We start from the raw sequence: 15,483 nt of genomic DNA, 5'->3' as shown, positions 1-15,483 counted from the left end.
AGAAAAGTGAAATACATAAAATAAAAATGAAATAAAATCACAGCTGAAATAAACTTAAAATTGTTGTGCTCTCTTTAAAGTCAAAGGTTTGCTTCACCTACCAAAAGAGGTGTGTCTTGTATGCAGACTAACTGCAAAGTCCACCTGTGAGGGTGTGTTATTTGTATGAACGTCACAGCAGACACAGTCAGGCTTTCAGTGAAATGAAACTGAATTTTTTCAGAGTGAAAGGAGAGCTGACGCTGACAGGAGCCTCTGTTTTTCTTTCTAACAATCAACAAGAATTTTGGATCTTTTTCACAACGTAGCAGTCTCTGAATAAACAGCACATGTAAGTACAACTGATAAACCTTTATCTGTCTCACCTCTGTGCTCTCCACACATTTCTATGAGTCTAAAGTTTTGATATAAGTAGATAAATACTGTAAACTTTACCTTTAAATGCCACACAATGTACCTTTAAATACTACACACTGTACCTTTAAATATACACACTGTACCTTTAAATAATATACACAGTACCTTTAAATGCTACACCCTGTACCTTTAAATACTACACACTGTACCTTTAAATACTACACACTGTACCTTTAAATACTACACACTGTACCTTTAAATATACACACTGTACCTTTAAATAATATACACAGTACCTTTAAATGCTACACCCTGTGCCTTTAAATACTACACACTGTACCTTTAAATACTACACACTGTACCTTTAAATAATATACACAGTACCTTTAAATGCTACACCCTGTACCTTTAAATACTACACACTGTACCTTTAAATATACACACTGTACCTTTAAATAATATACACAGTACCTTTAAATGCTACACACTGTACCTTTAAATACTACACACTGTACCTTTAAATACTACACACAGTACCTTTAAATGCTACACCCTGTGCCTTTAAATGCTACACCCTGTGCCTTTAAATACTACACACTGTACCTTTACACACTGTACCTTTAAATGCTACACACAGTACCTTTAAATGCTACACCCTGTGCCTTTAAATACTACACACTGTACCTTTAAATACTACACACTGCACCTTTAAATACTACACACTGTACCTTTAAATGCTACACACAGTACCTTTAAATACTACACACCGTACCTTCAAATACTACACACTGTACCTTTAAATGCTACACCCTGTGCCTTTAAATACTACACACTGTACCTTTAAATACTACACACTGTACCTTTAAATACTACAGACTGTACCTTCAAATACTACACACTGTACCTTTAAATGCTACACCCTGTGCCTTTAAATACTACACACTGTACCTTTAAATACTACACACTGTACCTTTAAATACTACAGACTGTGCCTTTAAATACTACACACCGTACCTTCAAATACTACACACTGTATATCTGAAAAGTTGTGGATGTGTTTCAATTCTGAAACATTTTTAATGAATGTAGAAACTTTCTTTTTCTCTCTCAGCGTGAAGTCATGGAGGCAGCGTCTTGTTTCCTGCCTGAGGACCAGTTCCTGTGCTCCATCTGTCTGGATGTGTTCACTCATCCTGTCACCATACCATGTGGACACAACTTCTGCAAAGACTGCATCTCTGAACACTGGAGTACCAAAGACCAGTGCCTGTGTCCCATGTGTAAGAAGGTTTTCAGCTCAAAGCCCGATCTGTACATCAACACCTTCATCTCTGAGATGGTCGCTCAGTTCAGAGACAAAGCTCAGCAGGAAGCCAGCAGCAGCAGCTCAGAGCAACAAGAGTCCAAACCAGGAGAAGTCCTCTGTGACATCTGCACTGGGACCAAACTGAAGGCCCTGAAGTCCTGCTTAGACTGTCTGGTGTCCTACTGTGAGACTCACCTGGAGCTTCACCTGACAGCTCCACGTCTGAAAAGACACCAGCTGATCGACGCCGTGGAGAACCTGGAGGACAGGATGTGTCCGAAGCACGATAAACCTCTGGAGCTGTTCTGTAAGACCGATCAGACGTGTGTCTGCGTCCTCTGCTCTGTTTTAGACCACAAGACCCACGAGTTTGTTCCTCTGGGAGAAGAATATGAAGACAAGAAGGCCGAGCTGGAGGAGACGGACGCTGAAATCCAGGAGATGATCCAGAACAGACGAGTGAAGATTCAGGAGATCAAACTCTCAGCTGACCTCGGTAAGAGAAATCCAGACAGAGAGATGGCAGAAGGTGTTCGAGTCTTCACCGCTCTGAAGGAGTCTGTTGAGAGAGGCCAGGCCGAGCTCATGGACTCCATCAAAGAGAAGCAGAAAACAGCAGAGCAACAGGACCAAGACTTCATCCACCAGCTGGAAGAGGAGATCTCTGAGCTGAAGAAGAGAAGCTCTGAAGTGAAGCAGCTCTCAGGCTCTGAAGACCACCTCCATCTTCTCCAGAGAGTCCAGTCCCTGAACATCAACCACCCACCACCAACCAAAGACTGGACACAGGTTAATGTCTGTCCAACTTCACATTGGGGGACTGTGGTGGGAGCTGCTGCTCAGCTGGAGGAGACTCTCAGAAAGGAGATGAAGAAGCTGCTTCAAGCTGAGCTGAGAGCTGCTGCTCAGCTGGGGGAGGCTCTCAGAGAGGAGATGAGGAAGCTGCTTCAAGCTAAGCTGAGAGCTGCTGTTCAGCAGGAGGAGACTCTCATAGGACGGATGAAGAAGCTGCTGGCTCAAACTGAGCTGAAGAGAGTCCAGCAGTACGCAGCAGATGTGACTCTTGATCCTGATACAGCACATCCCAAACTCATCCTGTCTGATGATGGGAAACAAGTTAGGGATAGTGATGTGTGGAAGAATCTCCCAAACAACCCAGAGAGGTTTTCTCCTTGTGTTTATGTTTTAGGAAAGCAGAGTTTCTCTTCAGGCAGATTTTACTTCGAGGTTCAGGTTCAAGGAAAAACTGAATGGACTTTCGGAGTGGCAAGAGAGTCGATCGACAGGAAGGGACTGATCACAGCGAGGCCTCAGTTTGGTTTCTGGTCATTATGTTTGAGAAATGGAAAAGAGTATAAAGCTCTTGATAACCCTCCAGTCCTTCTCTCTCTGAGGTCTCAACCTGAGAAGGTGGGGGTGTTCGTGGATTATGAGGAGGGTCTGGTCTCCTTTCATGACGTAGACTCTGCAGCTCTTATCTACTCCTTCACTGGCTGCTCCTTCACCAGCAAACTCCACCCTTACTTCGGTCCTTCTCTAAACTACAAAGGTAAAAACTCCGCCCCTCTGATCATTACTCCTGTCAATCGGGAGAGAAAAGCGGCCTTTCAAGATCCCACTTTGAAAAAAGATTAATGACACAACAGCTTCCCTAAAGGTGAGGGCAAAACCTTAAGAGCTCCCCATAGTGACTGGCTGTAGTAGAGGTCATGGGTTATTAGTTAAGTCTGAATTAGCAATTTGATGCAAGAAAAAGAGGTATAAAGTAGGAGAGAGAGTCGACCAATAAAGGGTCTATTTTAGATCCAAATCTTCTTCAGGATTCTGGCTTTGATCTTAAAATTCTGGCCTTGGTCTTAAAATCCTGGCTTTGGTCTTAGAATTCTGGTTTTGATCTTAAACTCTAGCTTTGATCTCAGAACTCTGCCTTTGATGTCAGAATTCTGCCTTTGATGTCGGAATTCTGCCTTTGATGTCAGAATTCTGCCTTTGATGTCGGAATTCTGCCTTTGATCTTAGAATTCTGCCTTTGATGTCAGAATTCTGCCTTTGATCTAAGAATTCTGCCTTTGATGTCAGAATTCTGCCTTTGATCTAAGAATTCTGCCTTTGATGTCAGAATTCTGCCTTTGATCTCAGAGTTCTTTGAGTGATCTTAGAATTCTGCCTTTGATCTCAGAATTCTGCCTTTAATCTTGAACCCTAGCTTTGATTTCAGAATTCTGCCTTCGATGTTAGAATCCTGGCTTGGATCATATAATCTTGCCTTTGATCTCAGATTTCTTCCATTGATCTTAGAATTGATCTCAGTTTGTCAGCACCTCTCAGGTGCATTAGGCTTGACTTTTATACAACAGGAGGTGATAGAGATGTGTTATCCATCTATGTAAACAGTCAAAGGACTTCAGACAAAAAATTGACAGCTTCAGAATCTGGCTTTTCTACTCACTGCTGTAATATATCGCTCATATCGGGTTAATGTTGGGTCTCTTAGATAATGAATTAATGATATACAAATAACATGTTGTTGGTTGTCATTGGTCTTAATTCTTATTATCAAACTTGGAGCCTCTAAAGCTTCGGACATATAATTATGAAATGACAGGATATTAAATAATGGGCTTATTTCAAATCAGTGGAGGTTGCACATTTTCTACACACGGTACTTTTAACTGCTGGATCACTGAGTTGTAAAAGTGCTGGTGTTGGGACTTGGCATGATTAGACTACATTTTGCAATCTGTGTTTCTGATGTAATTGTTTTTTTGTCTGTTGGAAGAAATAAAAGGGAATGTAACGAACGGATGTCCATTTTTTTTTACAGTCTATGATGTTTACTCCGTGATTACCAAAAGCAGCTTTAGTTGTTCTATTCATTATTCTATTTATTTATTTATTTATTTTATTTTAGTTTAGTTTAGTTTAGTTTAGCTGACTTGAATTGAATTGAATTGAGTTCAGTTGAGTTTTGTATAATTTAATTTAATTTAATTTAATTTAATTTCAATTAATTTAAGTTTAGTTTAGTTTAGTTTAGTTAAGTTTAGTTTATTTTAATTTATTTTAATTTTATTTTATTTTTAATTTTTGTATTTAATTTAATTTAATTTAATTTAGTTTTGTTTGATTTAATTTAATTTAATTTAATCTAACATATTTCAATTTAATTTAATATAGTATAATATAATTTAATATTTATTATTTATCCATCTTTCTTTCATTATAAAAATCCTGTTGTTTTGGTTCAAACGCAGCGTAAACGCCCATCCCCCAAAGACTACATTACCCATGATCCCTTTGCTCTGGTATTTCCGGGTAGGTATTGCTGACAGCCATATTTGATTCGATTATGCTGTTCTGGTTGCGACAACCAGTTTAGCCAGTTCTTGACAAATAAACGGATCTGTTCTTCACTACGAGGCACGCGCCCAGCTCCACCTGCGACAGAATCCAGACCCCTTCACAGTACCGACAGACCCTCACCTGTAGTCCACGATGAATCCAGAATAGTAAGTCCGAGTTTTGAGGCGGTTTGTGACAGGTCCGGGTGAGCTGTCAGCGTTAGCTAAGCTAAGCTAAGCTAGCTGTGTTTAAAATGTCAGCTGCTTTGTCTTCATGCTAAGCTAGCGAGCTGTGGTCGGGTACACGGACTACCCAGTGACAGCGCTGATGTCGGACTCTAAAGTCTCCTCTCTCCGGGGTTTATTACTCAAAGTAAAACCTTTACTAAGATTCATTGTTTGTATTTGGTCTGTGTTGTTTGTTAGCTCGAGTATTGGAACTTAAACCGAAGTAGCATAAGAAGCTAGCAGGCTAACCGGATAGCTACGTATCGTTAGCTGAGTGTGTCAGGATTCTGTTATTGAGAGTTCCTCAGTCAGAGAGAGAGAGGGGGGGACAGGTCTGTAAACAACAGACTAATAAAGACCTTTAACTCTTCTTCTTCGACAGAATTCATCATATTTAAACATTAAACATTAAATTACTGAAGGTTCCCCTCTCGTGGACTCTGTTAGGTCATCCTGTGTTTGTTAAGTACAGAGAATAAATGCATTTAAGCAGAGGTGGATCCACAGTGGGGGCCAGGGGAGGCTTTAGCCCCCCTGCTGACATCTCATTGGACACCAGACATGCCACCCTGAAATCCTCAGCTGTGATTGGCTGTTTGTCGCACAGGAGGCGGGGCTTATGGTAGAATCAACAAAGTGGAGTGTGTTGCAACAGGCGGCGTGTTGTTTTCTGTGCGTTTAATGCAGCAGTTTGTTTTCAAAGTACTTTAAATTTTAGAAAAAGACTCTGTGAGGACGGGCAGTATAGACTAGAGATAGACCGATACGTTTTTTTATTGGATACCGATTATTAGTCGTCAAAGAGGCTGATAACCGATAATATTCAATTTAATTCAATTTGCTTTATTGGCATGAACAAAGACATGTTGTTGCCAAAGCACATACGACTCATACACATACATTACATATATATATTCATTACATATTTTATACGCATTAATGAACGATGGTGTCACCCATACAGCCAGAGTTAATTTCATTAACGATATCAGGCAGATAAATATTCGTCAACGACTCATTTCTTCATGAGGAAAACGAGACTATTACGAGTTAAAGTGCATCACTGATAATAAAAACTCTGACGGACACATGTTTAGATTTTGTTGACGATGACAAGACGAAGACATCAGTGGCCAACCGTCGGACATTAAGACTCCATGTTTCCCCCTGTGCTGTGTGTCTTTAAAGATGGCGTGATGACTTCCTGTGACAGGCTGAGTTGTTATCTGAGGGGCTCAGTGTTAGCTTGGTCTCTACCTGCAGCAGGTGTGCTTTATGAACCAGACAGGAAACACAAAGGATGAAGAACCATGGAAAGAACAAAGAGAGAGAGAAAGAAAGGTAGAAAAAGAAAGAGAGACAGAAAGACAAAGGAAAAAGGGAAAGAAAGAAGAAAAAAGAAGGAAAGAAAGAAAGAAAGAAAGAAGCGAAGAAAGAGAGACTGAAAGTCAAAGGAAAAAGGGAAAGAAAGAAGAAAAAAGAAGGAAAGAAAGAAAGGAAGGAAAAAGAGAAAGAAGGAAAGAAAGAAAGGAAGAAAGAAGCGAAGAGAGACTGAAAGTCAAAGGAAAAAAGGGAAGAAAGAAGAAAAAAGGAAAGAAGGAAAGAAAGAAAGAAAGGAAAAAGAGAAAGAAAAAAAGAAGGAAGAAGAAAGAAAGGAAAAAGAGAAAGAAGGAAAGAAAGAAAGGAGAAAAAGCGAAGAAAGAGAGACTGAAAGTCAAAGGAAAAGGGAAAGAAAGAAAAAAAAGAAGAAGGAGAAAGAAAGAAAGAAAGAAAGAAAGAAAGAAGAAAGAAAGAAAGGAAGAAAGAAGCGAAGAGAGACTGAAAGTCAAAGGAAAAAGGGAAAGAAAAAAGGAAAAAGAGAAAGAAAAAAAGAAGGAAAGAAAGAAAGGAAGAAAGAAGCGAAGAAAGAGAGACTGAAAGTCAAAGGAAAAAGGTAAAGAAAGAAGAACAAAGAAAGAAGGAAAGAAAGAAAGGAAAAAGAGAAAGAAAGAAAGAAAGAAAGAAAGAAAGAAAGAAAGAAGAAAGAAAGAAGGAAAGAAAGAAGGAATGAAAGAAAGAAAGAAAGAAAGAAAGAAAGAAAGAAAGAAAGAAAGAAGAAAGAAAGAAAGAAAGAAAGAAAGAAAGAAAGAGGGAAAGAAAGAAAGAAGGAAAGACAGAAAGAAAGAAAGAATAAAGACATGTTGAATCCATGTTTCCCCCTGTGCTGTGTGTCTTTAAAGATGGCGTGATGACTTCCTGTGACAGGCTGAGTTCTTATCTGAGGGGCTCAGTGTTAGCTTGGTCTCTACCTGCAGCAGGTGTGCTTTATGAACCAGCTCTCCTCACCTCCATGCATCTGTCTCATCTTCATTGAGGATTTTTACCCCCCGGTGTGCGTTAGTGACAAAGACACAACCGGGGGGGACGTCTGTTTAATATTTGATGTTTGACGTTGTTGCCGTGGTTACCGTAAAAAGCTCGGCGTCTACAGCTTGATTTAATCCAGTTTGGTGAAACATCAGACACATTCAGTAAGTTTGGATCAACTCCTCGTCATCAAAGATGCAGATGCATTTCAGAGTGCCGTGAACTGACTGACTGTCCAGTGCCTCTGTAGCTGCGTGGTGCATTCAGGGACCGTCGTAAATGTGCAATACAGTCCTTTCATGGCATTTTACTGTGAGTCAAGAGAATCTAAATACAGTCCCAGTGGTCACAGATAGAATGTTTTCTAAAAACAACTGTAATTTAGCAGATTTACTTTCCCTTGAGATGTTATTGGGGAAAAAAGCTTTTAAAAAAATTTCAACTTTCACCTCAATTTTTTCAAAAAGCTGTCGCAAAATCAGGCTTTCTGGGGACGCAACAATCACAAAAAAAACCCTGCAAAATCCTGGAGGGACTGATTAATCCATCCCCCAGAAGTTCATCACAAAAAAAGAAACCCAAGAAGCCGTCCACATGAAAAATAATCGATCACCTCTGGTATACCAGGAAAAAAAACCCCAGTTTAGATCTCACTTGACACCGCTGGTGAGATAATCTCCGTCCAATATCCCCGTCTTTGTTGGACGTGTACGGGAGCCTGATGACGCCGCGAGAGGAGTCCACAGGAACGTCCGACGACTTGCCGCAGTCTCTTTCAAGGCTTTTCTGAATTCAGTCTTTATCCTCCTTAAATCACCTCGCTCATACACAAAATACTACTACTAATAATAAACGCCCCCTCTTCTCATACCTTACCTACACAGTGGGAACTTTAGGTCCCAAATAGGTCCCAAAAAATATGCTTACAACCTAAGTTCAGAAGGCGACACTCAGATAAAGCTAGATTATTTAAAAAGTTGTATTTTATAATGTTTGTCAGACTAAATCCGTCTCAGCCATCATGAAATGTCTAACAGTCGTCCTCCTCTTCCTCTCACAGTGACTATTTATTCAAGCTGCTCCTGATCGGTGATTCTGGCGTGGGAAAGTCTTGTCTCCTTCTCCGGTTTGCAGTAAGTGTCCTACATAACGGCTCTGTGATGGTTTATAAACCTGCAGGTGTCATATCTGTCAGACTCACCTGAGTGTTCTTGTGTGTCTGTGTGTGTGTGTGTGTGTGTGTGTGTGTGTGTGTGGTTTTACTCCAGGATGACACGTACACAGAGAGCTACATCAGTACCATCGGTGTGGACTTCAAGATCAGGACCATCGAGCTGGACGGGAAGACCATAAAACTGCAGATTGTAAGCAGGGCGTGATGTAATGGGACCGTGGAGCGATAAGAGGGGATAAGGTCTTAGATTACGTGGAGTGACGAGCTCTTCTTCTTCGTTGGTTTTTCTTTCAGTGGGACACAGCTGGTCAGGAACGGTTCCGCACCATCACCTCCAGTTACTACAGAGGAGCTCACGGCATCATCGTGGTTTACGATGTGACGGATCAGGTCGGTGCTTCTTCATGACGTCTGCTTTCTTATCAGCTTCACATCCGGTCCTTAATAAAGCTTTTTCAACTATCTACACCCAAAAATAAAACATGTTTGTTGATACATGTCAGTCGTCACATGAGACGCTGAAGGCATCACGAGAAACAAATTATACCAGAGGAATTCAAACTGATAGAAAGAAGACGTTAAAGTTTCAGAAGAGGATAATAAATGAAGCAGAAGCTACAGTTCAACGGTCATATTCCACCAGATCCATCTCCGATCTGTCTCAGCTCTGGATCTGATTGTTTCTATTCTAGTCAATGTGTTAACTTCCACTGGATCCGCTCCGTAGCGTTCTGGTGCTCATTTCCTTTCTTTTCCTTCCCTTAGTGTTCATTTCCTTTTCTTTCCATCCCTTAGAGCTCATTTCCTTTTCTCAGCTTTCTTTTCCCTTCCTTTCCTTTCCTTCCCTTAGTGCTCATTTCCTGTCCTCAGCTTTCTTTTCCTTTCCTTCCCTTCCCTTAGTGCTCATTTCCTGTCCTCAGCTTTCTTTTCCCTTCCTTTCCTTTCCTTCCCTTAGTGCTCATTTCCTGTCCTCAGCTTTCTTTTCCTTTCCTTTCCTTCCCTTAGTGCTCATTTCATTTCCTTTCCTTTCCTTAGCGCTGATTTCCCTCCCTTAGCGCTCATTTCCTCTCTTTTCCTTTCCTTAGCGCTCATTTCCTCTCCTTTCCTTCCCTTAGCGCTCATTTCCTGTCCTCAGCTTTCTTTTCCTTTCCTTTCCCTCCCTTAGCGCTCATTTCCTCTCCTTTCCTTCCCTTAGCGCTCATTTCCTCTCCTTTCCTTCCCTTAGCGCTCATTTCCTTTCCTCAGCTTGCTTTTCCCTTCCTTTCCTTTCCTTTCCTTTCCTTTCCTACCCTTAGTGCTCATTTCCTTTCCTCAGCTTTCCTTTCCTTTCCTTTCCTTCCCTTAGCGCTCATTTCCTCACCTTTCCTTTCCTTAGTGCTCATTTCCTCTCCTTTCCTTCCCTTAGCACTCATTTCCTCACCTTTCCTTTCCTTAGCGCTCATTTCCTCTCCTTTCCTTCCCTTAGCGCTCATTTCCTCTCCTTTCCTTCCCTTAGTGCTCATTTCCTTTCCTCAGCTTTCCTTTCATTTCCTCTCCTTTCCTTCCATAGCGCTCATTTTCTCTCCTTTCCTTCCATAGCGCTCATTTCCTCTCCTTTCCTTCCATAGCGCTCATTTCCTCTCCTTTCCTTCCTTAGTGCTCATTTCCTTTCCTTTCCTTCCCTTAGCGCTCATTTCCTCTCCTTTCCTTCCATAGCGCTCATTTTCTCTCCTTTCCTTCCTTAGTGCTCATTTCCTCTCCTTTCCTCCCTTAGCGCTCATTTCCTCTCCTTTCCTTCCATAGCGCTCATTTTCTCTCCTTTCCTTCCTTAGTGCTCATTTTCTCTCCTTTCCTTCCTTAGTGCTCATTTCCTTTCCTTTCCTCCCATAGCGCTCATTTCCTCTCCTTTCCTTCCCTTAGCGCTCATTTCCTCTCCTTTCCTTCCCTTAGTGCTCATTTCCTCTCCTTTCCTTCCCTTAGTGCTCATTTCCTTTCCTCAGCTTTCCTTTCCTTTCCTTTCCTTTCTTGCCCTTAGCGCTCATTTTCTCTCCTTTCCTTCCTTAGCGCTCATTTCCTCACCTTTCCTTTCCTTAGCGCTCATTTCCTCTCCTTTCCTTCCCTTAGCGCTCATTTCCTCTCCTTTCCTTCCCTTAGTGCTCATTTCCTTTCCTCAGCTTTCCTTTCCTTTCCTTTCCTTTCTTGCCCTTAGCGCTCATTTTCTCTCCTTTCCTTCCTTAGCGCTCATTTCCTCTCCTTTCCTTCCATAGCGCTCATTTCCTCTCCTTTCCTTCCTTAGTGCTCATTTCCTCTCCTTTCCTTCCCTTAGCGTTCATTTCCCCTTGGAGCCCAGCAGAGAGTTTAATCCCTGAGTAAAGAAAAGAGTGTTTGTTAGTGTTCCAAGGTAAATGAAAGTGAAAGTGTTACTGTAATGACGTTTATTGATAAGAGTGAGAGTTAAGGATCCTCCAGCCTCGCCCGCTCAGAGTACGCATTCCCCAGAAGCTGCAGCTGAAGCCTCGCCTTCGTTTGTCTTGAGTTAGAGAGAGAGAGAGAGAGAGAGAGAGAGAGAGAGGGAGAGGGAGAGGGAGAGGGAGGGAGAGAGAGAGAGAGAGAGAGAGAGGGAGAGAGAGAGAGAGAGAGAGAGAGGGAGAGGGAGAGAGAGAGAGGGAGAGAGAGAGGGAGAGAGAGAGAGAGAGAGAGAGAGAGAGAGTTTCCGACATGAGGTGTTCTCTAAGCTCTGCAAATTTGAAAAGTCTTATCACAGCAGAGTAACTGCCAGGACGCCTCACATCCAGCGCTTTGTCAAAACACAGCCATCCTGTTTGCCTTTTGGCCACACCCAGCCACCGTATGCTCTGATTACCAGCAGGTGGATGTGATCCTGTAGCAGTCACTTCAAAGTCCACAATGTTTGAGGGATTCCTGTCCGTTCAAAAGGGGGAGGCAGCAACTCAGACTGTAAAGGACTTGGCTTGGGTACTGGTGGGTCAGTGGTAGGAACAGTTCCCTTCAGGACCTTTTGTGTAACGCTGTTTTCCCTCCGTCTCCCCGTCCTCAGGAGTCCTTCAATAACGTCAAACAATGGCTACAGGAGATCGACCGCTACGCCAGCGAGAACGTCAATAAGCTGCTAGTAGGCAACAAGTGTGACCTCACAACGAAGAAGGTGGTGGACTACACCACGGCTAAGGTAAGAGGACTACAGGTTAACACACATCAGCTCACCATGGACTCTTATGATCCCCATATCATCAGGGACACTGGTTTTGACCTGTGAGCTGATAACAAGCCGGGTGGTCCCACTCCTCTTTAGAGTGGAGGACACAGAGTCCAGGATTTCATCAGACCACAGGACAGTTCTCCACTTCCCCTCAATCCATCTTAAACGGGCTCAGGTCCAGAGAAGTCTCTGTGGTTCTGGATCAGGTTTATATATGGTTTCCTCTGTGCATGGTTCAGTTTGAACCTGCATTTGTGGATGCAGTGACTTCCACTACAGAGTCATGTCTGTTGTTAATGCAGTGACTTCCACTACAGAGTCATGACTGTGTTTAATGCAGTGACTTCCACTACAGAGTCATGTCTGTTTTTAATGCAGTGACTTCCACTACAGAGTCATGCCTGTGTTTAATGCAGTGACTTCCACTACAGAGTCATGTCTGTTATTAATGCAGTGACTTCCACTACAGTCATGTCTGTGTTTAATGCAGTGACTTCCACTACAGAGTCATGTCTGTTTTTAATGCAGTGACTTCCACTACAGAGACATGTCTGTTTTTAATGCAGTGACTTCCACTACAGAGTCATGTCTGTTTTTAATGCAGTGACTTCCACTACAGAGTCATGTCTGTTTTTAATGCAGTGACTTACACTACAGAGTCATGTCTGTTTTTAATGCAGTGACTTCCACTACAGAGACATGTCTGTTTTTAATGCAGTGACTTCCACTACAGAGTCATGTCTGTTGTTAATGCAGTGACTTCCACTACAGAGTCATGACTGTTTTTAATGCAGTGACTTCCACTACAGAGACATGTCTGTTTTTAATGCAGTGACTTCCACTACAGAGTCATGTCTGTGTTTAATGCAGTGACTTCCACTACAGAGTCATGACTGTTTTTAATGCAGTGACTTCCACTACAGAGTCATGACTGTTTCTAATGCAGTGACTTCCACTACAGAGTCATGACTGTTTTTAATGCAGTGACTTCCACTACAGAGTCATGTCTGTGTTTAATGCAGTGACTTCCACTACAGAGTCATGTCTGTTTCTAATGCAGTGACTTCCACTACAGAGTCACGTCTGTTTCTAATGCAGTGACTTCCACTACAGAGTCATGTCTGTTTTTAATGCAGTGACTTCCACTACAGAGTCATGTCTGTGTTTAATGCAGTGACTTCCACTACAGAGTCATGTCTGTGTTTAATGCAGTGGCTTCCACTACAGAGTCATGACTGTTTTTAATGCAGTGACTTCCACTACAGAGTCATGTCTGTGTTTAATGCAGTGACTTCCACTACAGAGTCATGTCTGTTTTTTAATGCAGTGACTTCCACTACAGAGTCATGTCTGTTTTTAATGCAGTGACTTCCACTACAGAGTCATGTCTGTTTTTAATGCAGTGACTTCCACTACAGAGTCCGGTTTGAATTATTTTCCTCCTTTTTTTCTGTTATTCAGGAATTTGCTGACAACCTGGGGATCCCCTTCCTGGAGACCAGCGCCAAGAGCGCCACCAACGTGGAGCAAGCCTTCATGACCATGGCCGCCGAGATCAAGAAGAGGATGGGCCCCGGGGCCACGGCCGGTTCCTCGGAGAAGTCCAACGTGAAGATCCAGAGCAAGCCGGTCAACACCTCGTCCGGAGGCTGCTGCTGAGGCCTGAAAACATCAGCCATGACCTGAATCCTACCCCCCCCCCCAAAGCCCACGACCAGTCTCAATGTTACCATGCTCCACAGGGAAAGATAACCAGAGAGAGAGAGAGAGAGAGAGAGAGAGAGGAGGAAGACTTTGAAAGGACCGGTTTGTAATTGTGTGTGCAGCTACAACACCAGATCCCCCCCAAACGTTTCAAAGTCAGCAATAGGACGGTAAGACCCCCTCCCATACCCCCGCCCCCCCTCCCCACAGAACACACTGGGCGGTCCTTTTTTTTTTTTCTTACATTACCAAAACACACTCATACTGGAAAGGAAGCGTATGTACACAGTTTTTAACAGCGTGTGAAGTTAACCAATGACAGAGATCACAGCTTCTCGTTTCTTACGTCGCCCCCCCCCCCCCCCCCCCCCCCCCCCCCGCTCTTCCTTTTCTTTCGTTTGCGTTCGTTAGATGACGAGTCACTTTTTCTAAAACTGTTTAAAAAAAAAAAAAGAAACACAAAGTTGTCTTTACGTCGCTGTGGATTACAGCCCCCCCCCTCCCCCAATCTCCTCCATGTGTATGACTTAGTGAGCACTTCAAATGAAGCACATGCTTAAAACCAGCACCATGCATGTTAGAGCTGATCACATGCTCCTCCTCCTCCTCCTCCTCCTCCTCCTCCTCCTCCTCCTCCTCCTCCTCCTTCCACTGCATGTGATCAGCTGCAGTCATGAAGCGACTGGCTCAAAAACTGCGCCCACGCTAACGTCGCCCGCGCCCCGACTTCACGGTGTCACAGTGTCGCCCCTTAAAAAAACAAAACAAAGTGCCAGTGCCTTTGCGGCAGGAGATTCACGACATGTATGCCTTCGGTGCTCTCGTGTTGTCGGCATATTCCCCTCAGAGCGTGCCCTCGGTTGGTGACTTCTTAAAGAGTTTGTATGATAGCAGTTAACATTCCTGTATATAGACCTTCCTGTATTCGGCTCTCTCTGTGTGTGTGTGTGCGTGTGTGTGTGTGCTCTGCTGGTGTCCATGATTCAATAAGCATGTGCTACATTGGGAGACGTGACGTCGTCGTCAAGCCGTGTGTTATTTTCTCTGCTAATGTTTCTCAAACCAACAGCACAACCACGACAGGAGGAAAGAAAAAGATCACCATCCCAGCTCGAGAATAATCTATAAACTGTATATATTTATACATAAATGTAAGAAGTGATTTGTGTAGAAGAAGAAGAAGAAGAAGAAGGAAGTGAAGCGAATGATAAATAGCTGGAATTAGTTATCTCAGCACGTGATTTGTGGCTGCGGACATGACATTTTTGTGGCACAATGTCTACTATTAAAACAATGAAGGAGATCTTTGATAACTGCTGGTCCTCTCCGTCTGCTTCTTTCTGTGTCCGCTCTGAGAGCAACCTTTGTTTCAGCCGCTTCGTCCTCGGTGCAACATAAGCTGAGAGGAATGATGATCTTTGGCCTACTTCTTCTCTCAGGCTGCAGCTCGGAGTTTCACCTCCAACGGGTTTTTAACCACCAGAGTGATGCACCCTCAAATGTAGTTTAAACCCCGACAGTGTGTCTCAGTAACGAGCAGAAACACTCCAGCTATCGCGTCGCATCACACCTTCGTCTCAGCTCGATTATGAGACGGGGGGAAGTTTAAAAAAGGAGCTCCCACAAAGAGACTCGTCCTCTGATGATGTTCATTCGTCTCTATGAACTTCACGTCGGGTTAAAAACACAAACTGAACTCAAAGAGGAGTGGATGCTTCTTTCTGACTCTCAGAAAAGTGATGACTCAGCCTCCATGAAGTGATGAGTCATCACTCTGAGATCAATCAATCAATCAATCAATCAATCTTTATTTGTATAGCGCCAAATC

At 42.9% G+C, this 15,483-nt stretch overlaps 2 protein-coding genes across 2 annotated transcripts; both read left to right on the top strand.

Annotated features, from left to right (window-relative positions):
• The first annotated feature begins 241 nt into the window (after positions 1–241).
• LOC117816575 (E3 ubiquitin-protein ligase TRIM21-like) lies at positions 242–3,484 on the top strand. Its single transcript, XM_034688907.1, has 2 exons — positions 242–331; positions 1,469–3,484. Exon 2 carries the CDS (start codon positions 1,478–1,480, stop codon positions 3,296–3,298), a length of 1,821 nt encoding a protein of 606 aa, XP_034544798.1. The 5' UTR covers positions 242–331; positions 1,469–1,477; the 3' UTR covers positions 3,299–3,484.
• Positions 3,485–4,985: 1,501 nt separating this feature from the next.
• On the top strand, positions 4,986–14,968 carry LOC117815992 (ras-related protein ORAB-1). The gene is made up of 6 exons (XM_034688041.1): positions 4,986–5,172; positions 8,639–8,711; positions 8,847–8,942; positions 9,047–9,142; positions 11,790–11,921; positions 13,413–14,968. Exons 1-6 carry the CDS (start codon positions 5,159–5,161, stop codon positions 13,608–13,610), a joined length of 609 nt encoding a protein of 202 aa, XP_034543932.1. The 5' UTR covers positions 4,986–5,158; the 3' UTR covers positions 13,611–14,968.
• The last annotated feature ends 515 nt before the right edge of the window (positions 14,969–15,483 follow it).

Source organism: Notolabrus celidotus, chromosome 7 (genome assembly GCF_009762535.1).
Source record: "Notolabrus celidotus isolate fNotCel1 chromosome 7, fNotCel1.pri, whole genome shotgun sequence".
NCBI lineage: Eukaryota > Metazoa > Chordata > Actinopteri > Labriformes > Labridae > Notolabrus > Notolabrus celidotus.
The sequence above is the reverse complement of the archived record's forward strand: the minus strand, read 5'-3'. Positions and strand labels throughout refer to the sequence as shown.